Source organism: Lynx canadensis, chromosome A2 (assembly GCF_007474595.2).
Source record: "Lynx canadensis isolate LIC74 chromosome A2, mLynCan4.pri.v2, whole genome shotgun sequence".
NCBI lineage: Eukaryota > Metazoa > Chordata > Mammalia > Carnivora > Felidae > Lynx > Lynx canadensis.
The window spans coordinates 144,000,459-144,026,270 of NC_044304.2; the positions used below are offsets into that span (position 1 = coordinate 144,000,459).

The 25,812-nt window shown below is 43.5% G+C and overlaps 1 protein-coding gene across 1 annotated transcript in view; it reads left to right on the forward strand.

Moving 5' to 3' along the window:
• SND1 (staphylococcal nuclease and tudor domain containing 1) overlaps positions 1-25,812 on the forward strand; it is a 425,897-nt gene that overhangs the window by 59,659 nt on the left and 340,426 nt on the right. Inside the window, exon 10 of the mRNA XM_030308365.2 lies at positions 2,783-2,896. Coding sequence (XP_030164225.1) covers positions 2,783-2,896 — 114 coding nt within the window. The remainder of the gene's footprint in view (positions 1-2,782; positions 2,897-25,812) is intronic.

The window sequence follows — 25,812 nt, forward strand, 5'->3', positions numbered from 1 at the left end:
CCTCGTTCAGTTGCCAGCATCAGAGCATGTAGTTCCTGAAGAGGAGGTTTCTAATCAGGGAGATGCCGAGCAGAGAGGCTGTTGCCGAGGCCTGAAATTTACAGCTCTAAGAATCCATTTGCTGCCGCTGCTGCTAAATATTATAAGGGGTGACGAATGCCAGTAACTTATCACAGGGGTACGCTTAGATCTTCACGTTCTATAATCGGGGTGAAGATGTGAGCACTACGATGCTTTCCCTGGTTTTATTCCTCTCTGAGCACAACTAGGGGGTGGGGAATGTCTAGATATTTCTCACATCTTGATTATGGGAATTTCCCTATGTTTTTGGCACTTGATAATTTAATAAGAGTTTTGGTGGGAGAGGAATGTGTAGCTCTGTCCATTATTGAGATTTAGCAAATACTGTGAGGTGTGTGCATTGGAGATGGTGGTCCTGTACTTCTGAGGGAGGAGCAGTGTTGATTTGCTATACTAGCTACTTTGCTTGGTGTGGCTTTATGGAATTTTTCTTCTCTTTGGTTTGAAGGTAGGATAGCAGAATAGCATGTATCTTGGATTCTTTGGCCCATGAATGTTTTATCATCCATTTTATGATACTTCTCCTTTTACCCAAATATGGGATTTTGAAGAATAGAGAAACCATTAGCTGTGGTCTGTCTCTTTTGTGCAGTTGTCCAAGCTGCTACTGGTGCCTTTAGGGAGTGGGAGGAAGATTCCATCGTGATGGGCATTTTTGCTTGGCATTAATGTTTAGATGGCAATGGGAAGGTGTGTTTTTTCTTTCTGTTAGTGAATCTGTATTTTTGGTTGTACCTTCTGGGCTGTTTTCTAAGTCCTACATGATTGGGCTGGTGTAAGGGGCTCTTTGATTTGGAGGGTCCTATAGACGTTGGTACCACCCATACGCAGGTAACCAGCCCTGACCTCGTGGTCCTCATGTCACCCACCACAGCTCATGCTTTTGATTGCCTGGGGACTTGACTAATTTTTTCTGGCCAGGTGAGTTTTGGGTTCTGGCTGTCTGGGTTTTAGTGTTTAGCCTTTGCGATTCTCAGATCTATCAAAAAGGTTAAAGCAGAATGGCTGTGGCAATTTTAGACTAGCTTTTCTAGTCTAACTAACCTACTAACTAACTAACTAACCTACATTGAGGTTTGCAAGTTAATCTTATGTACTTGAAAATTAAAAATATCCTCTCTCCTAATCTACACTGTTGGTTCTCAGACCTTTCATTACTCTTCTGATCACTGGCCTGTTTTTCCCTACACTTGCTGCTCATTACTTATGGTAGAACCTGGGGATGCCTTCCCATCTGCCAGTCATAGTCAGCCTTCCATGGACTACAGCTTGATTCCAACTGTCATCTTTCTTTTTTCATTCATTCTGTCTGATGGTGCTTTTTTCCTGCTATTTCCTGTCATGTATAATTTCTCACTTGGTTCAGATTGTTCGTTAAATCAGTCTTTTCTTTCTGGTATGTGGTTGGTTGGTTCTTTGGAACAGCCGTTTTTTGGGGGTGGGGGGCAGGAGTCTGCAAGTGAATGGGTGTATTCTGTTTTAAAAGATATGAAGCCTTCTAGAGAATAGTGAGGGCTCTTTTAGGATACTTATCAGTGTGATATCCACCATAGCAAAGGTGAGTCTAGCTCCTTTTGTTTCTTGCTTGAAAGAGGAGGGAAATTTTGCGAGTCTGCCCTCACTGTGGCACCTGACCCTGTAGTTTGTTCAGCTGCCTGTTGGCTCCTGATGGGGCCTGATTGAAGCCTGGAAGAGTTGGTTTTGATTCTGCAGACAAAGTGGATGGTGACAGTGATATGTAGTCAATAGCTACCTTGTAAAAAAAGTATTACTGGTTTAAAAAAAACAAACAAACAAAATAAACCCCCCCAAAAAACCCTGCATAGCCTTGTAACAACAGGCTCTGAATATAATCAGGTGAATTGTAGACCACTAGCTGAATTATGGGTTCTAGTTGTAACCCTGATGTGATCCTAGGCCAGTTTCAGTGTGATTTTATTCTGTACACCTTGGTGGAATGTTCTAATAATCTCCTCAGAGGAATATTTGTGCTTTTGCACTTTGAATAGATATCTTTGGAAGTTACCCAAGAGTGGAAGTTAATCTTTTTTAGCTGAGAGTGGGCTCCAGTGTTTCTGATACTGGGGTCTAAAACAAAGTTGCCCATAGTAGTGCTCTGAAAAGTTGGCTTTTAGAGTAGTTGAAGTAATATATTAGCAATTTAGTGTTTCTGCCCTGAGATTAACAGCTGAGCCTCTCCTTTACCATGCTGTGATGACAATTCTTTTTGCCCTTCACTTGCCTTTGATTTTTCTGCTCTCTTTTGGGGCATCCTGTTTTGGTTCTTACCTAATGCTGATATCTTCTATCCAGCCCTTGCTTCGTTTCCTAGATTCACACTGAGTAAGGAATTTTGATTTTAGAATCTGTTTCAAGGAAAATCATGAATAACATGTAGAGACGAGATTTCCAGTTTGTAAGCTTTGTAGTTAACTACACGTCTTGGTCAGTTAACTTCACGTCTTTGTGAACGATACAGATTTTGCCTCATAGAGAAATCATAATAAGGTCTTTGGGGACTGATAATTATAGCATTGTTCTCTCCAACATTGTTGTACCATGAAGGATGATATTGAAATGCCCCAAATGGCTATTGATCTGACTTTTCTCCTTATGACTGTGGTGGGTCTTTCTCCTTAGCATGTGTGCTATGAGGTGGGCCATCTGAGCAGGTCTGAGCATTTTTGCTTCTTGCCCACAGGTGATGCAGGTGCTGAATGCAGATGCCATTGTTGTGAAGCTGAACTCTGGTGACTACAAGACCATCCACCTGTCCAGCATTCGACCACCGAGGCTAGAAGGGGAGAATACACAGGTGAGAATGGGGAAGGAGTGGAGCCTCTTTTCAAAAATCAAAAGGAAGGAGCTGGAGAATACTTAAATATGGTACATATGTGTGAGAATGCTCACAGACGATATTTTAATTCTCCAAAGTATTATTTCCTAGTATCTGCAGCCTGGCTGGGCAGGTGTCAGTTTCTTCTGAACCACATTCACTGATCTGCTTTGTTTTGGGTGGGCATTGCTGGCATTCTGCTCTAAGGGGCTTGAGAGGGGTTAGGGCCAGGATACATGAGGTGGCAGTAAGTTTTGTTAACAAGATTTTCTTTGAGAATAAGGAGAGGAGAAGGTCCGTATCTCATGTGCATGAATGTAAGGCCTGTTTCTACTGGTCATTTTGATTTGAAAGTTCTGTATGTTTTTGTTCGGGGAAGAAATGAATCTTGGCGTATGTATTCTCTGGGGTCACCTGCTTCGTCTGTTGCAAGTGGTAACTGAAATTATTAGTTACACTGTTTTGTGCTATTTGTTGGATCTTTTGGAAGCAAAGGTGCTTCCCTAACCAATGTGTATGATTGGGGTATATCAATTTTGAGAAATACTTAGGAAGAAAACTATTGAGTTGGTAGTCTGCAGGCAGTTTTGCTGTAAATTTTCTGCTCATTTTCTTTCCATTGTTACGAGTGGTGAGAAGTTGGAGATACAGACTGAAGTTTTTGTTGAATTACTTGTTTGGTGATATCTTGTTTTTACAGACCACTTTCCACTTTTATTTTTGCCTTCTCGTGAAACTACAGTGTGTAACTGGTTATAGAACTGGGTCCATTGTGAGAGCTGGTGCCACAGGCAGGTGTTTGGACAGTTTTCGGAAATTAAACACAGCATGGTTTACGTTAGTGCTCTGTGCTTTAATTTATCCCTTTTGTAGTTCTAAAGAGGAGAAATTTGCTTTTCTGATGTTTTGCACGTATACATGTCTTGGTGCATTTACAAGTTTAAATTCATGCCCTGTTTTCATTTGCATGAGAGTTTACAGACAGCCCATAAGAGTAAAATAAAAATATCGTGATTGTCTTTTGAATCTGATTGTGCGTAAGAAACACATACAGGAGGGGTTCTTTGAATGTCTGGCCAATCAGTTCGTTCTCTCTTTTAGTCCCCCCACAGAGGAGGCAATTTAATGCGGCAAATGGTATTGTGGTAAGGTTGAGAATTTAAATGCATGAAAGTCTAGAAATGCCAAAATAAGGTTCTCTCAGTAACTGTAGCTGTGCCTCATTGCACAGAGTAAATAGACATCTCCAGTTTTATCAGTATTGGGAGTACTCCACGATTCGCATCTGTGCCATGCAGTTGGAATTAAGGTTCCCACGGCAACCACAACTTTGAAATTCTTGAACGTTAATTTTTGTGCCTGCCTCATTGGCCAAAGCATTATGTTAATGTAGACTGTGTAGCTGAATTTCAAGCAGGTTTTAGGAGGGTGGGGATGTTATAGCTCAGGTAAGGTAATAGCAGGTGTTCAGGAGTAGGAACTACTACTGAGAATTTTTAGCTTTTCCAGGAGCCTTTGGAACTCTTCAGGGGGTAATGGATGGATTTTTCCCTTAGCCTACTGGATAATGGGAAGTTGTTGGAATATATTCCCTAGTTTAGGCAGAGTCCTGTTTATAGAATTCCTTGTTCTTTACCAAGGAAGGTTATTTCTCACTTTGTGTTTAATTTTATTTTTAACTTCTGTTCACTTCAGAGATCTTACACCATTTTAAGGAAGTTTGAAGTAAGGCTTAGCTGTAAGAGTCTACAATATACGGCTTAGATGAAGTGAAGAATGATTTTTATTATTTCTTCATTAAATTCCTTTCAAAGATTTTAATGAGGCAGTCACGTAAGAAATAAGTTAACGTAATGCACTCTGAGTACATTGGCGGAGGGTGCCGTGAAGAACCCAGTTACAGTGGGCACTCGGGAGTCTCCCCAGGAGCAGCTAGGGTTCCTCTCTTGAGTGTTCACGGATGAGAAGTTAGTGGATGGAAGAAAGGGCACTCTAGACCAACACCGACTGCTCCCTAGATCTATAATGCAAGCCACACAAATGAACTATATTTGTTATTTAAAATTATCTGGTAGCTATATTAAAACCATCAATTTTAATGCATTTTATTTTACCTGATATATCCAAAACAGTATTATTTCAACACTTAATGAATGGAAAAAGTTAATGAGAGATTTTACTTAATTTGATATTTAGTAAGTCTTTGAAATCTGAGGTATAGTTTTATACTTGGAACACATTTCAGTTTGTTTTAGTGTATTTCTAGAGCTCAGTAGCCACCTGTTGGTAGTGGCTTCTTAGAATGGACAGCATGGATTGAGAAATTCAAATGAATGCCATTGGTAAGTATTTACCAGGTATCTGCTTTGCAGCAGATGCTATGGGAATGCAGCAGGGAAAAAACTTTCATGGAATCACCCTCATGGAACTTTAATTTAAAACCTAGTAGGGGAGATACACAAGTAATTCCATTTATGTGAAATGCTATGAAAGAAAAGTTTGGAATTTATAAGAATGTACAATCTGGGAAGGCTTCCTGGAGGAAGTGATGTGTAAAGTGTAAAGCCTCAAGGGTGACTAGGACTGAGCTAGGTAAAATGTGGGGAGAAGATAGTTCCTGACAGAAATGGCAGTAATGACAAGAGTTGGGTGAGTTTGGGAAGAGGGAATAATAGGCACTGTGGATAGTGCATGAGGGGTACGATGCCTGTGGTACAAAGTGTAGGCAGGGCCAGATCACACTTGTCCTGTCAGCATCTCAGGATACTCAGAGACTATGGGGTATTTTGTATGACTGGAATAGAGGGTAGTTAATGCTAGGGAGTAGTAAGAAATGGGTTTGGGAGTTAGGCAGGGGCCACATGCTGAAAACGTGTGCCATACTTTTAGATTTTTGTGTGAAGAATTTTAAACTAGGCAATGGCATGTTTGGATTTGAGTACTCTTGCGTTGGTGGCTTGCATTTACAAAACATGAAAGTAATTTGCATTTATAAGGGAAGATCATGCTAGATGAAAACTCATCTGTAGGAAGGAGTTGTGGTGTTTCTTTTGCTAAGCCCCAGTTGACCATGGCCCTAGGGGCAAATGGAGTGCTGACTACGAACTTGTGGAAGTTGTTCTAGCAATTTCTATGCAGGAGGATTCAGAGTTCTTTCCTTTCTACTAAAAGAATTCCCCAGATCTGTGCTTACTTTAAAGTTATCAGAGATTTACAATGTGGGTATCGGAATATAAATCACCCGGGGATCCCAGTGAATCCATAACTTCATGTATGTAATGACTGGGAGAGCAGGCATCTGCTTGGAGTCTTTGGTTTTTAATATTCTTTACTGTATACCATCTGTTCTTGTAGCTACAAGGGGAGTCCAGTCAAATACTCAAGGCATAGATGTTGGGGCTGGGACCTCTGTTAACCCATATGGTGCCCTTGTGCAAACTAGAGAGGGGTGCCCCCTTCTTCCAGGGCACCCCTTGTCAGGGCACATGGCTTGGCAAGCAGAATGGCGGTTGAATTTCAGCTCCCATTCAGCCTCTGTCTCCTTGGCCACTGCCCTTGTGCACAAGAATATATGGCTGTCCTAGTTAGAACAGGGCTGATTAGAATCTCCAGTGAAAATGTTGGTATGTTTGGGGAATTGAAATGGTCTTGTAGTTGCAGAAATGCGGCACGCTTGAGGATTGTCCGGAGACGACGGATGGACTGCGGAGGGCCTCAGATGAGACACTTAGATTGCCTTCTGCCTCATCTGGGGGAAACTTTCTGAAGATGATTGACTTTGAAATGGAGAAAAAGATAATCTTACAGTTTATGGTTTTGGAGCCTGTTGTATGGTATTAGAGCAGAGTGGGAGAAGGTGCAGGTTAAGGAACTGGAGGAGTAGGTGAACAGGGAAGCGAAAGTGTTAGCATGACCTTCCTCAAGGGCAGGCAGATGGCGGGCAGTGTCTCCTGCTGCGGGCTAGGCCTCCCTACAAGCTCCCAGATGACGACCCAATGGGGCTTACCCTTCAAGTTAGGAAGGGGAGATTCTTTTAATGGTTATCTTCCCCAAACCCTAACAACTCTAAAAACCTGTCATCGACTTAATATAGATCTTCCAAGACATCTATACATTGTGGGGATAGTAGGGCAAATTGGATTTTCCTTTTTTGAACACAGAGACAAGTTCATTTCTCTTAAATTATACATGAAGGCAAGGAGGTTTTGCCCAAGGCTAGCCGTATACTCCACTCCCCTTTTTTGGGTTACTTTGTAATGCAGCCAGAGGAAGGGCTCTGGACAAAACAGCATGATCAAAGGACCTGTTTTCATCCTAGGCAGCTGCTTTCCAGTAATATCCAGGAATTCATGGGTAGCCATTACTCCCAGAGTTTGGTTAAAACTGAATTTTTTGCTGGAAAGTTTGTCAGGAGAGTTAAAAGCAAGGATGTGTAATATTTTCCTCAAAGATTACAGTTAGATAGATGCCTGATGCTGTTGATTCTATTGCTGTGGCATTGATGCTTCTGGATTATTTAGGGTGAATCCAGTGTCAACTCTTTGCGATCTTAACTCCTTCAGGCTGAGGGCCATTTTGGACACCGATGTGTGGTGTTCCTGAGTACCTAAACACGTATCAGGGTTTCTCTAAAGGTATACTGGAGTTTGTTTTATGCAGTTGTTTGCTGCAGAGAGACGAGTGCTAAGTGTTGGAGGAAGACTGTGGCTTTTCTAAGCTACTGCCTTAGAGGAGACAACACACTGTGTAATCCCAGGACTTCTAGAGAGCATTTGACTTTGATCCGACATTGGAAAACATAATGCTCCTGGTGCCCAGGGCTGCCATGGCTTTGTGTCACACTTGGAGTGTTAATGACAAAAGATACCCCTCTGGCATCTGATGAAGGGGCTGACTTTTCCCCCCTTAAAGTTGGTTTGGCCTGCATAGTGCTGTTGTGGTGGACAAAGATATAGAGCTGGAATTTACCTCGAAAAAGGTACGTGATTTACCCAACGCCCAGGTGTTAAGTGTAGAAAGTTTGCTTTCAGTTGCAAGGCTTTTTTCCTCAAACTCCTGTCTATAGAGTCTCTCTCTCCCTCTTTCACACATGCGTGTGTGTACACACACACAACCTTCAGCTTGGGCCTCTGGGAAGTGTGGAAACCTGAAGGTGGAGCCTTTCCCCTGACCTCGCAAACCTATGCTTTCAGTTTGTATTTGATTCTATCACCTTATCTTTCAGCCTCCTCCCTGTGGAATTTACCACATAAAATGTTCTTTCACAGCAGGCCTCTACATATTTAGTCGTGGGCACCAGAGGATCAGTTTTGTTAAAGCTGTAATCTGCCTAATCTCCCAGTGTCCTTGCTGCCTTTTTTTGGGGGTGTTTGTTTCCCAGGCCCGACCCCACGGGGTCTCTTCTGTAGGCACTCATGGTTGACAAGCTGCAGGTAGGCCCGTTAGTGATGCGCTGGGATTCCTAAGGGCGTTTTCTCAGAGGCAGGGCAGTTTCGGGTGCTAATAACTCCATTTGTTGTACAGGGCCCCAGGGTGCTTTGCCATTTAGACACGATTAAAAGCGGTTCTCAACCTATTCCCTTCAGTTGAGATTTTTGAAAGCAAGATGACTGGTCCCTCTGGACCCTAAAGCAGACGATGCTGCCACTGAGATGCACACCAACAGAGAGCTGTGGGGCCGCAGTCCCTAAGTGAAGCCAGGGCAAACCAATAAACCCACTGACTGTGATCTCGCGCATGGGACTGGGAGCATAAGGCAAATAGCAAATTAGAGCGGGACTCCAGCTTGGCATTAAGGACCTTGGAGAAAAGCAAAAGCTCTTTGAAATGGATATAGCATTTCACCGGTTTCCAATGGAGAGACTTGGGGACTGCAGCAATGTGATCAAAAGACGTAGAATATGTCAGAGCGCTGGCAGAGGCATTCTGTACCAGTTTCCGATTTGTTTGATCTGGGCGTTTTTGAGAAGAACACTTGAAACCTCCTTTGTGAGAGGATTGAAAAAAATTACCATTCGGAGACTGTGGGTGGGTCTTAGCTCATCTATTTAAGATTCAGGATGTACATACTCTGTCATTTTTAAAAGATTAATTCCTGTTCCTCTGCTGGGGAGGGCACTGGGGGCAAGCCTGACTCTTCTTGAGGTCAAGACATTTGCTATCTGGGTAGATAGCAGGGTTCCTCAAAATGTGAATTATAACTGGGAAAAGACAGCAATTGCCTGTTTCCCTTTGATTTACCTTCTTCTCCATATTACTACTTAAATTTTCTTTTGTTTCCTTTAGTTAATGCATCCCCTTTCTCATGATTTTGCCTATCCCCTTCCAATAATTTTTGTAGGATTTGAACAATCTCGTGGGGCCTGGTGCTTAATCCTTCCCCGAACCATGTGCATTTACCTTTTTCAATCCATCTTCCTCTCTTTCTTCTCTCTCCATTTAATCATCACTATTACACAGTTCTATATTTTCAATTTATCTAAATCTTCCGAGTGCTAGCATGTTCATATTTCTTGCCTCTTTTCAGTCCTGTGAGCTGCAGTAATTCTCTGTTGTTTCCAGAGTTGGCAGCACCATCATATTTACTGTCCTGTGACCATTTACCATAGCTGCTGTGCTGAGGTAACTGTCTTTCTTGCCCTGGTTCTTGAAAGCTCCTTTAGGCCAGAGATTTCCATACCCGCAGTCTTTCCTTCCTCTGTCTCATCCTGTACTGTTACTTATGTCCAGCCCGCTTTTGGTTACAAAGCCTAAACTCCACTGTGAGCCAGAGTGGAACTGGTTTTCTCAGCTTCATACCCCTCTCTTTCAGAATCTTGCAGAGTGCTGTGAATGCAGCAGGTGTTTAGTAAATGTTTATATCAAAAATATATGCTGAGGCTTAAGACCTAATGCATGTATTGCTTTTGAGTGGCATCATTGTTATCCAATCCATTTGACTGCCGCCTGTAGTCATTCCAACTTGAGGCAGCATGTCCTGGTGTTGAAAGGTCCTGGGAGGGAGTGTTTTTTTCTCCTTCCTAATTGGATTGCTTGTTGTTGTTTTTTAATGTTTGTTTATTTTTGAGAGAGAGAGAGAGCATGTGCACAACAAGTGAAGGAGGGACACACACACACACACACACACACACACACACACACACACACACACACACAGAATGTGAAGCAAGCTCCAGGCTAGGAGCTATCAGTGCGGAGCCTGATTCGGGCTAGAACCCATGAATCGTGAGGTCATGACCTGAGCTAAAGTCGGACACTTAACCAACTGATCCACCCAGGTGCCCCTTGGATTGTTTGTTTTGATAGCCAGGTTACCCATGGCTTCCTTTTCTGTAGGCACTTCCTCTTTCCCACTCCCAGGTTTCAATCTAGTTGATGCATTTGGATTGCTTAGCCCTGCCCCTTTCTGAGCCCTGGTTTTCCTCATACTGGCATTCCATTAGCATAGTATGGACTGGGTTCTGTCCACCAGAGGGGCTAATCTCAGGATTTTAAGTGATTTTGCATGGGTCCCCAATTGCCTTTCTTTTAACAGCTCCACACTTATTCAGGCTTTCCCAGATATCTTTCCTTCGTGGCAGTCCAGGTGTCTTGATTCATTGGAGTTTTTAGGTGCACTTTTTCCCCAAAGGCTATATATTTTTTTACTGTTGTCGACCTTGTTGGTTGTCAGATTATTTCTTTGCTTGGAACTAATTTTAAAATCAATTAGAGAGCTTTCCCTTCATCTTTCTCTTTTTATTTATGAGATACTGATTGCAGAGCTACCTACACTGTGTTTAGATAAATTACTTTTTTTTTTTTTTCCCCACATAACATTTATATTCAAGGCAAGTTTAGTGCAGTCATCAGTGCTTTCGACTTCTGCAGGCCAGGGCTGTAGGTTTCATTCCTTGGTGGGCTAATTAGCTTTTTACTTGGAAAATTTGAGTTAGTTCAAGAACCAAACATTTCAGATCCTCATGTCCTATAGGTGCTATGGATCTAGGAAGTTATTTTTATTAGGGAAGTGTTGATAATTTTAGAAACGGAATTTCTAATCTTGACCATTTGGTGTATGTTGTGGTCACAAGGTGGATTTCAGACCAGATGATAGATTATGGAGGAAGAAGCCTCATTTCATGTCACTGCTTTGGAAAAGGCTTTCAGAACTGAAACTAGAAGGGGAAGCTGAAGGACACAGATGCTTGCTTTTTTTCCTAGTAAATGACAGGTCTATTGCTTAGGCATATTTTTGATGTCACTTTTTATTTCAGCCCTTCTTTGAAAAGCTCCGGTCACTTTCTGGGTTGTTCACATTTCAGAGGCCTTCATTTCACCATCTAGTCTGGTTTTGGCTGCAGATGCCTTTGCCTGGTTCATTGTTGTGTGGTGGCCACCCTGGCACATTGCTGTCCCACAGGAGGGTCTCTAGAGAGAGAGAGGCCAGTTGATATGCTCTCCCTTATCCGTGTTTCACTGCATTGGGTCCTTCGTGAGGCTGAGTGGAAATCTCCTCTTTATGTGGCATCTGCTGCGTCTTTGTGTTCAGACGCTGGTCCCAAAATTTGGTTCCTTCTGCTGTCCTGCTGATTCTGGATAACCCACACAGTGGCTGCCTGTAATTTCTAGTTTCTGCTTTGTAAAATGCTTTTTCTCTTCCCCATTCCCTCCCCGCCCTTCCCTACTAGGTTTTTCCAGTTTGGTTTTTCTGCATCAGGTAGATTCCTCATTTCTTCACATCTATTGCTAGCTCACTTCCTGGCACATAGTTGATACTTACATGTTTGTTGCATAATGGCTTATTTCATTCTCACTGGCTGTCTTTTCACTCCTTGTTCATAATTTGGGAATGGGGTATGGGCAGAATACACCAACACTTGATTTTCGGAGTCTGTAGCTCTGCCATTGGTAGGACATTTTTCTCATCCTTACTAGGGAGGCTGATAGGATTGTTTGATTTTCTGTGCAGTTATCTTTCGTAAGGTGGCCTGGAATTAGGAGAAAGCCACATTCTTATTCATATGGAGCTGCCTTTAGCATCTGCTTATCCAGCTGGAGGGGCTTGTTTTAGAAACACTGCCTTGCAGAAAGCTGTAGGTGGATCTCTGTGGAAGGGCTGCTGATGTGTTGCATGCCCTGGGCTCCCTTTGCAGCCTGCCTGCTCCCTCGGGCTCTGGCTGGAGGCTGGTCCCTATGGGTGGGATGCAGTCTGTACTGTCCTCCCTGTCCTTCTCGGACCTTTTTCCTTTTTACCTCTTAGCTCAGCTGCTGTGCGTAAGCGCACTGTATTCCGCATGGGGGAACTGGCAGGTGGCTCCGTTTTCTGGTTTTGGCCACTGGGACAGCCAGGAGTATCAAACCAGTTTGTTCTTTAAGAAGAGGGAGACTTGGGGCCCCTGGGTGGCTTATTCGGTTAAGCGTCCGACTTCGGCTCAGGTCTTGATCTTGCAGTTTGTGCGTCGGGCTCTGTGCTGACAGCTCAGAGCCTGGAGCCTATTTCGGATTCTGTGTCTCCCTCTCTCTCTGCCCTTCTCCCACTTGTGCTCTGTATCTCTCTCTCTCTCTCTCTCTCTCTCTCTCTCTCTCAAAAATAAATAAAATGTAAAAAAAAGAAGAGGGAGACTTGACATCACTCAAAGCAGCGTCTTTTATTTATTTCTTATAGAGGAGAAAGAAGTTATCCCAGTCCTTTGCTATTCTTTGAGTGTGTATTAAACTAACAGCTCAGTGTTTTCCTCAGGAAAACATCCAGGGTTCCTCCCTGTCACTTGGGCCGGGCTCTGTCTCGCCTTCGCAGATTGCGTTGTGGTGCGGCCGCCTCACTGTTAAAGCTTTTTGGCTTCATCGCCTACCCCCACCCCCTTCCAGTCCTCTTCTCTTGGAGGAGTGAATGGCTCTTTCAGTCTAGACACTCCTGTTTGCATACCAAGTTATAATTATTCTGGAGGTGCTTATACTCAGTAATAGCAGAGTTCAGAAAAATGTCCGCTTCCCAATTGAAAAATCATTAAGCTCCTTTCAGTTTGTGCCAGCATTTGGGCTCCATGTTGTTGTTGTTTTTTCTTCAAGTAGAATTAACATAGTTCCAGGTGTACAATGTAATGATTCAACAGTTTTGTACATTGCTCAGTGCTCATCAGGGTAAGTATAGCCTTAAGCCCCGTTCTCTCTTTCTCCCATCCTCGCACCCACCTCCCATTTGGCAACCACCACTTTTTTCTCTGTAATAAGAGTCATTCGTGTTGTTGTTGTTGTTGTTCTTTTTCTTTTTTCCTTTGTTTCTTAAATTCCAGTGAAATCATATGGTATTTGTCTTTCTCTTACTTATTTCACTTAACATTATTTTCTCTAGTTCCTTCATCCATGTTGTTGCAAATGGCAAGATTTTATGCTCCTATGGCTGGATAATATTCTTCTGTGTGTGTATATATATATATCTCACATCTTTATCCATTCATCTCTGGATGGACACTTGGGCTGCTCCCATTATTTGGCTATTGTAAATAATGCTGCAGTAAACATAGGGGTGCATGTATCTTTTTGAATTAGTGTTTTTATTCTCTTTGGGTAAATACCCAGTAGTGTAATTACTGGATCATATGGCACTTGTATTTTTGATTTTTTTGAGGAATCTCTGTTCTGATTTCCACGGTGGAAATGTTATTATCCATGTTATTATTAGGTATCCATAAAATACAGCAGGTAGGGGATAGTCATTGGAGCTCTGTTAGGATAGAGACATCTCTCTCTAAAAGATATAGATTGGTCCCAGGTATCTGACATGGTAGATGGAACCTGACAAACTGAAAATTCAGTGTAAAAATCCTACAGCCTTTCATTTCTTACCCTCATTACCCAGCGAGAAATGAATTCTGAGGGCAGAAGCTGATGGTGTTGAAGATCTCTGTCCTGGAATGTAATCGAATGTGCTCAGGTGGAAACATGCTCTCTCCTTGCTGCTGTGCCCGCCTCAGAGTTGGCTGCCTGCAGACTTGGGCCTGATGCGGCTCCTTTCTCCTCAGGCACAGTATTTTCCCCACCTTTGGTTCTCCAGAGTTTTAATACAGGCCGGTGCCTGTTCTTTTGTTTGTTTACTTTTGTGTTTTGACTTGGAAAGCTTTCTGAAGTACCTGAACGGTAAGAGTATTGATTTGTGCTTCTGCTACTTTAGCTTTCATTCTGATTTCTTTCAGTTAATCTCCACCCCCAGCTCACTGCCCCCCCCCCCCCCCCCCCCCCCGCTATAGTTCTTCCCATCCCCTCCCCCCCCCATTATGTCTCTCCTCAAGTACAGAGAGAGAGTTTGTAAACTTTGGTTTGGATGAAGAAGTCGCTTCTGGCGCACACAGTTTGGTCACTCCATTACCTGTTGCTGCACTCCTCACACAGGAGCTTGTGGCTGCTCCCTGTGCCCCCCTGCTCTTCAGTGTTACTCTGACAATCTCTGTGCTATATTTTGGATGCTGCATGAACCTGTGAGTGAATGCTTACCATTGTTGAAGTTCACTGTTGCCCTTAGCTGCCTTGCTTTGGGGTTCACTTGCTTTGGAGTGGCACCTTTAACCTGAATTCAGTAAAAATATTGATAGCAGCCAAACTGGATTGCTCTAGTTTTCTTGGATAACCACATTTAATTGCTTATTAAATATAATTTTATGTTCTAGGAAACTGCATTTGCTCAATTTAAGCTAGGCCGATATCCTTCTGCTCCTAGAATTTACATAAATTGATACCTTCATTGGTCAAATGCCTAAATCTATAGCTGATTGATATTGATTTGAAGAAGTTGCCTCACTGATTGCTTTAGAGTCTTTGCCTTCATTTTATTAAAAAAAAAAAAATTTTTTTTAATGTTTATTTTTGAGACTGCGCGCGAGCAGTGGAGGGGCAGAAAGAGAGGGAGACAGAATCTGAAGCAGGCTTCAGGCTCTGAGCTGTCAGCACAGAGCCCGATGCGGGGCTCGAACCCGTGAACCGTAAGATCATGACCTGAGCTAAAGTCAGATACTCAACTGACTGAGCCTCCTAGGCGCCCCAAGTCTTTGCCTTTTAATGAGTGCTTGAGCCTGTACAGTGTGCTTGCAGTAGGACAGAGTTTTCCTTCTTTTGGCTTCTTTGTGTTAAAATGTTATTCATGACACTTGCTGGAGAACAGTAAGATACACCTAATTCGTAACCGTTGTGATAGGTGTAGGGGCCAACAATGGGGTTTGGCGGTGGGGAAAGAGCTTGGGTTCTGAGTCCAAAAAGGAAAAGTGGGAATTTGTCATCAAGGAGCAGGGTGGGGTTGGGGGTGGTGGAGGATGAGGAACCCAATTAGATATCGAGAGTAATCAGATATTGAGGGTGGGGAAATTGGGCTAAACTGACTTAGCAGGATTCTTGGCAGAATTGGACAATGCAGAGTTCCCAAAAGTCAGGGCCCTAGCTGAGAAGGGAGTTCGTTCAGAGGAGCCTGAGTAGAATTTGGTCAAGGAGAGAATCTTTGTCGTTTGTGATGTCAAGTTTTACCCTTGCTATCTGTAATTAGTGGTAGAAAGTCCACTTCTTGAGAGACTGTAAGGTTCTCTTCCTTGGTGCCTGTGGGAGAAAACAGGCTTTAGACCATTGCAACTTCGGATACTTTCCCCAGCTGCTTTCTTGCTCCGTCTTTCACTGCCGTCTTTAGACTTTTCCCTCTCTCTAGCTTGCTCCTCAGTATTAGTATCTTTGGCGGTGGGCAGGAGTAATAGGGAGCAAAGAACTAAGGAAATGGTTTTATTTTCCTTTTTTCCTTTAACCGTAACTCCACAATGACCATGTCTTTTCTGCCCGGCTGTAATCTCCTGCCATGGCTAGTTCAGGGATGCAGAGCCCCGCATCATAGCAGAGTCCCTGAATTTGATGCTGCAGGAGACTTGGGGATGTGCAATCTAAGGAAGCAGTTTTGGACTCTCCCATCCTCGTGCTTGCATATCTTACAGCATCGCGGTGGTACTGAAGTGCCTGGAGTCCAGAAGCTGGGCAGTAGGAACTCCTCCCTTGCTCTTTCTGGCTGCCATTTGACTCTGATACATCTCTCTCTCCCTCTGTCCCCTTCCCTGTTAGGAAAATGATGCTTGTGTGTGTGGTTCTAAGGTATCCCTTGATAGGAAGTTCTACAAGGGGCACATCATTTGATTGTTAACTGTCAAGTTCACTTACAGTATGGCTGCTAACACTGTTGCTTCTCGTTTGCTACAAACAAGCTCTGTCTTTCTGGGTTTGCCCAAGATTCCAGCAAGGACAGAGATTGAGTGGATCCCTGTTGATGCCATGTCTTTTGATTGAATAGCAACCTTGGAATGCGTACAGGGTTCTGCCCCTGCCCTCTCCTCCTTGTTTCCCTTCCCCTGCCCCGCCCTAGCTCAGATACAAAGATGTGTGCCCCTTTGAGTCACCATGAAATCCAAGTGAGAGCATTTCTCCTAGAGTAGAGGCTAAGTCAGTTTTTCCTAGGGTATGGTTTGTAAGCTCCTTGTGTTAGAATCCCTGTGGTTAGAGCCTGGTGGGTTCATTTTTCACACTTGCCAGGTGTTTCCATTGTACTTCCACTTGAGGCTACTGTTCTAGATTAGTGTTCCTAGCAGTAGGAAGGTGGAGCTTTACCAAGGCTGGCTGTCCAGGATTTTGGTCACTGAGAATATAATTTTTCTTTCCAGAAGCAGACTTAGATGTGGTAACATCTCTGCTGTTTCCTGTGTGAGCTTTTCTTCCCCCCAGGTCCCAGAGCCAACCGCAAACCAGATATATCCCTTCTTAGCTTAGAACATCTCCTGAGGATTCTGACGAAAGGAGATAGGAGAGTTCTGTCTGAAGACATTTATCTGCATCAGAGAGCAGGGCTCTTTGGGGAATAGTGGAGTTTCTTGGGGTTTATTACATACGATTTGAGCCAATGTTAAGTTTAGGTGGGGCCTGTTCACAGTGTCTGGGTGAATTTCATGACAAAAAAATGAAAAGATTTATGAAGTGCCTTGTTAGATCTGGTTCACACCTCACGTGCCATCATATTAACTGAACTTGGTACGCGGAGGAAAGGGTGCAGGGTAAAGAATGTGCTTGCCTTGGGTGTGTGCAAGCAGCCCTCGAATGGCTGGTACGTAATGGCACATACGGAGGGCCAGAGCCTGACTGCCGTTCAGGATACAGCACAGCAGAATCCTGGAGTGCCTTCTGAGTCGTGACAGGTGCACAGCAGTGCGTGGTGCAGGTGTAGTGTTGGGCGATGATGACTCTGTATTAAGACTGATGAGGGAGGAGGAAAGCTTGTCCATTTTTTAAGGCCTTACAGAAGGTCTTCTCAGCTTAGCTGCTTTCTAGGGCTAGCTCTGAGCTTTACAGGCTGTGAAATGCTGTCTGTTATACTGGTTAACTGATTTCGGCTAGAGGAACTCACAAAGATGTGATTTGTAGGTCCGTTTGTGGATTTATTAATTTATGATGCAAAGTCCAACTGCCAAACAGACCAGGATGTTCTGATGGGTGAAAGTGTTCTCTTTCTTGTGGAGGAAGTTGGTTTATTGTTTACAGAATTGGAGTGAAGGGGATTGCTGGAGACCGAGGAAGGCTGAGGGGCCCCGGATGCCTGTGTGGCCCAGGTCCATTTCCATCCCTGTCAGGCCAGGAAACTTGAGGCTTGGGAAGACCAGAGTTTGCTCAAGGCTTTTTCTCTGGTAAGTGGAGGAACCAGGATTCTAACAGAGGTCTGTGTTACCTGTCTCCAGATGTGCTGCATGGACTTTCATGTTGCTAGGGTAGGCTAGTGACCCTCTGCCTTACACACTGTTGTGGTAGGGGGACTTCTCTGTACACTCCCATTTTCCAGAATTTCTTTCATCTGCCAGAAGCTGCAGCTGGTTGTCTTTGTTTAGCTTTCTTATTTCAATGTATTTTTACAAATTAAAGTATTTCCTGCAACCATTTTGGAGGTACCATACTTTATATCAGGAGATTCTAATTTATACTTCGAACGAGTGTTTAACATCAGAAAAATATATCTCCATATTCTTGTCTCCTGTATGAAGTTTTTCTGGCAGTAATCTTGCTGTTTAGAATGGTCAGGCCATCCCTATGAAGAGAGAAGAGATTGGATAATAAGGACTCTGAACACCAGTCCTTTTTGTACAGCCCTGTGAGCATTTGCTTGTATATACTTCATTATTTTCAATATTTTTTTATTAAAAAATTTTTTTTTCAGTGTTTATTTATTTTTGAGAGAGAGAGAGCATGAGCGAGAGAGGGGCAGAGAGAGGGAGACACAAAATCCAAAGCAGGCTCCAGGCTCTGAGCTGTCAGCATAGAGCCCGATGCGGGGTTCAAACTCACGAACCGTGAGACCATGACCTGAGCCGAAGTCAGACGCTTAACTGACTGAGCCACCCAGGCGCCCCCATTATTTTCAATATTTAATGTTCATTTATTAAACCCATTAGATGGATGGCTTAGGCTTCTGATTTCATCTAAATTTTCCACCTTAAATATTTTTTCCTTATTATAGGTGATACATTTATTTACTAAGTTTTGGGAAATTTAAAGAAGAAAATACAAATTAAATCTTACCATCTAGGGGCAGCATCACCACTGTTAATATCACGGCCTTCTCACCTGCTTCTTTGTGTTCGTGCTTCGTAACTGAGCATTTCTGTTGGCCTTTAAAAAATTTCCAAGGTTATTAAGTAACCTCCACACCCAACGTGGGCTCAGACTCACAACCCTGAGATCCAGAGTCTCATGCTCTACTGACTGAGCCAGCAAGGCGCCCCTCCAGAGCATGATTTTTAATGACTGTGCAGTTTTTAAAAATGTGGATGTACCAAATCTGTTTCCACTAATTTTTCTGTGTATAAATTATTTTGAATTTTTATAGCTGTTAGCTGTTATATCTACATTCTTAAAAGAGAAAATTTGCCTCAAAGAATGAAAAGGTCCGCTCAGATCGGAGGTAGCTCTTGGGCAAGTTGTGCTGTAGTACAATATAAGATACATGTTCCCACAGGGGCTGATATTTAGCCCCACTGGCAGTACACTCTCTAATCAGCTAATTCCTTATCTATTTGTGTTATTTAGAAGCAGGCTGTGATCCAGGCCCTTTGTGTTTGTTGCCAGGATGGCTCTCTCCCCCCAGCTGAACTTGCTGCATCTGAAATAAAGGGTAGAGTAGATGGTAAATCTTCTCCCGGGGACCACTGCTCTTTTCTGTTGCCCAGACTGGGATCTGGTGAGACACTTTAATGGGAACACAGAGGCTCCCGTGGCAGCTTTGTGAGTGCAGCCTGCAGTATTTGTTTCATCCCCTGAGCTGCTCTGTCAGTGACTTCCACAGTGCCACGTGCTTGTGAGTATTGGCACAATTACATTGCACCCTATTGTGATTAAAAACAATTATCCCACAAATAAGTGTATGTAAAACAGCTATATTTAATTAAAAAGCAACAGCACTGATGTCCAGCAGATACTAAAATCACTATTGCTAATTTAAAGGAATATACCAGGCCCCATCTTGAGGAGGGGATGCTGCCCGCTCAAGGTTGGCAGGAAATGAGTCAAATGGGATTTCTGCACAACCCTTCTGCCTGTCTGTGTGGGGAAACCTGAGCACTGGCAACAGAGTCTTGTTTGATCGCAAGAAGTGGAATGGTATTTACAGGGAGTTAGGGCTCAAATTGTTGAGGCTGTAAGCTACAGTCAGCATCACAAATATTCTTTCAGGCAAAAAGGCAGCCATTGACAAATGCAGACGCAGGTACAGTGAACTATCTGTGTTCCGTGTCACTCAGCAATTGAAGTGCTGCATTCTTTATTGGCTAAAAACTGGTTTGGTGCCTTGGGAGCATAGAGCGTGTTATGATACACCAACCCAGAAGTTACAATAACTCTTTGTATGGCTACCATCTTTATGGCATAATCAGAAGACACTCTCAGAGCCTCTAAACTGTTCACATGCACAATTTTGCATTCTTTTTTCTGATGATTTTTTTGTCTTTTCTCTGAAGGTTAGTACTTGCTGTTGGCAGACCCCCACCCCCAAGCTGAGGACTGGCACGTTTCCTTACTCCCAGCGTGTTGTCCCAGCAGCTGGCAGGATAGCTCTGGCCGCACATGAAGCTGTTTCTTTAAGGATCACCTGTGTGTGTGGGAGAACTCCATCAGCAGAAGGTTAGAGGGCCCCAAATGAAAGTTACATATATTTACAGTTTTTTAAAACTCTGATCCTTTTCATATCTGTCCTTCAGAGAGGATCATCTCTTCAGATAAATGTGGTCTAGGGACCCCAGGAGACTAGGGAGAACGGAGGGAGAAGAGCTGAGTCACTGGTCTCTGACTGTAGGAGGTGCTCTGCATGACCCCAGGGTGGTCTTCACTCTTTTCACAGCTGCCTTCCTGCGTCTACTTGATAAACTCTCCCTGTTCCCCTCCAACTGGCTCTGCAGAGCCAGCTGTAAGAGCCAGTAGAGGGCTTTTGAAGGGCACTTACAGGGTTAGTTGCGTCGAGTGGAGATATTTTAATTTGTGCACAGGTGTGTAGCTTGGAGTGGCATTGGCTCCCTCTGGTTTGATTCCAGTGAAACTGGGAGTGCTGGGTTTGTGCTGAAGTGTCTGCAATTTCAGGAAGGGAAAGAATGAGTTCAGGGCTGGTGATCATCTTGTGATATTGTGTCATTCATATGGGCCCTTCCCCATGGTTCTGAAGAAGAAATTAGTATATTGGTCATTTGAAAAAGTAATTTTAACTCCTAGACACCCTGCTACACTTGAGTAACTTCTGGAAAGTGTAATATTTTACCCAAATCCCATTAAATGTTAGGCACTCTTTCTACATTCCCTTTACTGTCCTTTAACTGATTAGTGAAATATTTATGTGGACCCAGAAGGCTGATTTATTTATTTTATTGTCTTTTTTAATAACTTGCCTCTCCCTCGTGCTGGATGCTTTCCGAGACCCAGACAACCACCATGATTTCTTCTGCCCTCCCTTGGCCTGTATCCGCAGGGAACTGATTTTAGCTTTCCTGGCTTTGATGAAGCCTCTGGCTGTCCCTCCCCCTAGGTGGGTGGTGATAAATCCACTCCAGATGCCTCCACCAATGGACATTGTAACTCATTTTAGGGTATATAGCAGATCAGCGGATAAGGCTAAGCATTCTTTCTACCCCCGCAGATCCTAGGGAAAACCATGGAAGAGATGCCACATGTGAGAATGGACTTGGACCTCTTGCTCTGGGAGCCTTTCTTGTCCTAGGTCTGGGGGGTTGGGCTGTGGTTAGTTCATTGGCCAAGGTGCTTTAGAAATTTTTAAAAAAATTTTTTAAAGTTTATTTATTTATTTTGAGCAAGTGAGAGGGAGAGCTGGGGAGGGGCAGGGAGGGAGAGAGAGAGAGCGAGCATGAATTCCAAGCAGGGCTCCTTGCTTTCAGTGCAGAGCCTGATACGGGGAGATCATGACCTGAGCTGAAATCAAGAGTCAGATGCTTAACCCACTGAGCCACCCAGGCGCCCCCAAGGTGCTTTAGAAATTCTTAACCACATGCCTCTGTCTGGGTAATCAGGCAGTCGCTGATGAGGATGGTTTCTGAGATGTTGCTCTGGAAATAGATGACAGAACTTGGGGACCAAATCCTAAAATCATGGTGGTAAAAGATTGGTCAGAAGAGAGCCTCTGAGTGGGGAGATACACTTTTCACAATGCACTTAATCCCCCCAGCCCTTCATGTTTGCCAGCATAAAGCATGTGACGTACCTTCCTGGCAGATCCCTCCTTGGTGAGCCCGTGCTCAAGTTGCTCTCCGTAATTAAATTCTCACTGTTGCCTGCAAGCTCAGGTCTCAGGTGTTGTTTTAAGGTTCAGGGCAAATCAGGTTTCTGTATTTCCTGCTCTAAGGCTAATTGGCTGCATTTGTTGGTAATGGACACATGTCTGGCTGTGTGTGGGGAGGGAGGGGTATCTTTTACTCATCAAGCATCTTTTGAATACAAAACGCTAACAGAAAAAGACAGTAGCTTGGGTATTTTTTGAACATTAACTTTTTTATGTGTTGATTTGGAATCATGGAATGAAAAGCACACACAGCTTGGAACCCAATAAAAGATTAATGGGAAACAAAACCATGAACTCATCAGTGTCTCAACTCCACTAAATTACAGTCTCAAGGAATCACAGTAACTCATCTGTGTGCCCTGGATACAACCGATTATTGCCTGCTTCGGGTCTGACTCTAGCAACATGGCTCAATCAGCAGAGCAATGCAGAGTGAAAATGTTAAGTGTCGATGCTTTTAACGCAGAGGTTCTCAAACCTTGGCTGCACATCAGCATCACCTAGGGATCTCTTAAAAATCCTACGTGCCTCAAGTCTACTGAATCAGAATTTTAAAGTGTGTAGGGTTCAGCTGGTGTTTTTCTTTTTTCTTCCCCTTTCTCAGATACTCCTGATGAGCAACTACGGTTGAGAACCTCCTTTGTCTGTGTCCTGGGTGGCTGTGGAAGTGGAGATCTGAGTGGGGTTGATTCTGAGTGAGGCCTTAAGATTAAAAGTGATGGCATCTAGCCCAGATAAAATCGTGTAGATGTAAATCTTGTTAAACTTACCTTACGAATTGTTTAAAGTAATCTTGTTCTTCTACACATTGGGGAATTTTAACTTATTCCATAATAAAGATGTCATAGTCACTCATTTTCGAAATGACAAGTTTAAATATTTCCTTTCTGGAAAGCTATTCCCTTATAAAGCATTATTCCATATTCTTGTCACTTCTGGAGGTAGGGAGAGAAAATCATCATCATAGTTGTGATATTGTGATTTATAATAAATACATATTTGGTCTTCCTCCCTATTCCTGGCACAGAGCTATTAAAACCCTTGGAAGTTCTTAAGCGGTGAGAGCGATGCAGGTGTCATTTGTATTGTTAATGAGGTGACTTTGGGAAAGCACTTGAGGATGGGGGCTGGTTGCCCAGAGAAGGAACATGTCCTCCAGAGTATTGGAACTTGGAGTCCCATCCACAGAGGGGAGAGGGGCGAGCAGCCAGTGATCTAATCACTTGTGCCTATATGATGAAGCCTCCATAAAAACTCTAAGGGATTGAGTTTGGAGAGGATCTGGGTTGGTGAACAGGTGAACGCTGGGTGAGAGTGGTGCACTTAGGGCATGGAACCTCCTCGCTCTTTCCCATACCTCCTCCATCTGGCTGTTCCCAAGTTTATATCTTTTATAATAAACCGGTAATCTAGGAAGGGAAGTGTTTCTCTGAGTTCTGTGTGCTGCTCCAGCAAATCAGTTGAACCCAAGGAGGGAGTTTTTGGAAGCTCCAGTTTACATCTGTTCAGTCAAAAGCACAGGTAAACCACCTAGACTTGCAGTTGGCATCTGAAGGTAGCCGGGGGTAGTGCGAGAGTATGGAGCCCTTAATCTGTGGAATCTGACATTATCTCCAGGTAGATTGTGTCTGTCAAAATTGCTAAGTTGTAGGACACCCAGCTGGTTTCAGAGAATTGCTTGTTAGTGTGGTGCCACCCCCCTCCCTCTACATAAGAATTGGTATGAACCTTGTTAATATGGTCTGACTCTTGTGTTCCATGGTTTGGGCTAGTAGTTGCCTTAAGAACTGGCAGAAACTTATCTGGGAAACTAACTCTTCTTAGTAATTCTCATAACTTATACAGATACCTGGGTGGGTGTTTCATCTCCTGTTCTGTGTATAATGAACTTCCTCAAGAAATAAAATGACTTTAAAATTTGTTTTAATGTTTATTCATTTTTGAGAGAGAGAGAGAGAGAGAGGGGGAGACACAGAATCAGAAGCAGGCCCCAGGCTCCGAGGTGTCGGCACAGAGCCTGACGTGGGACTCGCACCCACAAACCGTGAGATCATGACCTAAGCCGAAGTTGGACACTTAACTGACTGAACCACCCAGGTGCCCCTAAAATGACTCTTTTAAATTTTGAATGTGATTTTATTTTTACTGTTTTTATAAGCTAGGTCCTTGAAATGCCCTTTTCATGAAAGTTTATTTTTTGTTTGTTCCTTGTTTTGTAACATAGTTTGTTAAGTTAGAGCATTACATTAAAATTACCTGTGGAACTTTAAAAAAGAAAAAGACCAACCCTCAGGCCCCCACCAGAACAGTGAGTCAAAGTCTCTGGGAGTGGAGCACAGGCATTGTACCACAGGCGATGCTAGTTCTCAAACAGGATCACTAACCGCTATTTGAGTATTGCGTGGTGGTCTGCCGCTTGAGCAGCCCTTCATCCTCCCTCCTCTGTTTTTCTAACATTATCTCCAGGTAGATTTATTTTTTTGTGATAGCCCCGTGAGGGAGACCTAATCATTTCTCTTCTGCAGGTGATTTTAAAAGGCCCTCCTCTTGTTAGGATGGAACACCATAGACTCTTTTACTTTGAACTTTGCCTTTAATAAATGGTAATTCTGTACCTTATTTAGTGTTTTTTGGGGGGGCGGGGAGCTCAGGTCTCTTTAAAAGCCTTATAATTAATCCTCACAGTCCTTCCCTAGAGTCAAGTAAGGGATTCTTTTTTGTTAAAGATAATACCCTGAAATTGCTGGGCCTTGCTATCTTGGTCTCAATTTTTCTCAACTTGAATCTACCCCTACTGGGCTGGACAGGTTCCCAGATTGCCTTTTTGGTAATTTGAGCAGTAAGATTTACCACCTAGGTTTTCCTTAGCCCGAAGGTAGGTCCTCTAAGGCCTCCAGAAAGATACTCTTTGTAATCTTTGGTGAAGAGATCTAGTTGATGGGCAGCTGCTGGCTGGGCTTGGATAGTCATAGATGAAGGATGTTCCGATGTTAAGGTGAGTGTGTGAAATTGGGCATGAAGGCTGGACGGCACCAAGGCAGAACCAGTGAGACCAGAGGACATGTGCCACCACGATGTGTCTCTGGCTGATGTTTAAATTGCCTCAAATTAATGGGTATTTCTCATTCTCCATTGTGGTGTCACCAAAGGGCTGAATTAGCGTCATTTTCAGCAGCTTTGAGCTTCTGAACTGTCATTCTCCTTGAGGGTCATGAGGGGTAGTAACCCAGCATTTCACTTTCTGAAAAGGCAAGAAACTTCTCTGGAGGGCTTGTTTAGAGTTATTCCAGTTCTGCTGAACCCTACTCATCTTCGTTTTGCCTGCGATGCCTTTTTTGTTTTAACCTATAGTAAGAAGTCCACGTTAACTCCTATCTGTCGCACTTAAAAGAGCAAAGGTATTGAGGCGGTGGGGAGAGTATGGCAAACACCATGTACTTTTTCTTGCATGTAAGTGCCTTACAAACATGGCTCATAGGAACGTTTTCCATGTCTAATCATTTTCTAGCAGTGTAGTTGTTCAGGTGCTTACTTGGTCCTTGCCTTGAGCAATGCATTGTTGCATTGTGTTGGGGATGAGGAGGGCTGCAAAGATCTGCAAGGTGAAGCCCCTCTGGTCAAATGCAGTTTGGTAGCAGGAATAACTGAAGCATATGTTAAGGTAGTATATGCTGCAGGGCTGGGAAGGGTACAACCCAAGTGCTATGGGGATTCAAAGAAGAGAGAAATCTCGTTTGACTTATTCTTTACAGCTTGGATTCTGGTGGTGGTCCTGCTTGTACCCCTCGTGAGGTACAAACCCAAACACGGGCCATTCACAGATTCTCACTGGGCAGGGTGGTGGAGGTGTAACATGTTGTAAACCTCCACACTCGAATTCTGCCTCAGGGATTTCTGTCTGTTTTTTCCATTTAAACCGTTCAGTCAAATCCAGCTTTGCAGGAGCCAACCTCCTATCCAAACAGCTATTAACTTTCCTCTTGGGGGAAAGAAAAAGATAGATTCCAAAGATTGATGGAGAGCTTGATACCAGGGATGGAACTGACTCGCAAGCTCGTCAAAAGCCCCAGAAACTGCA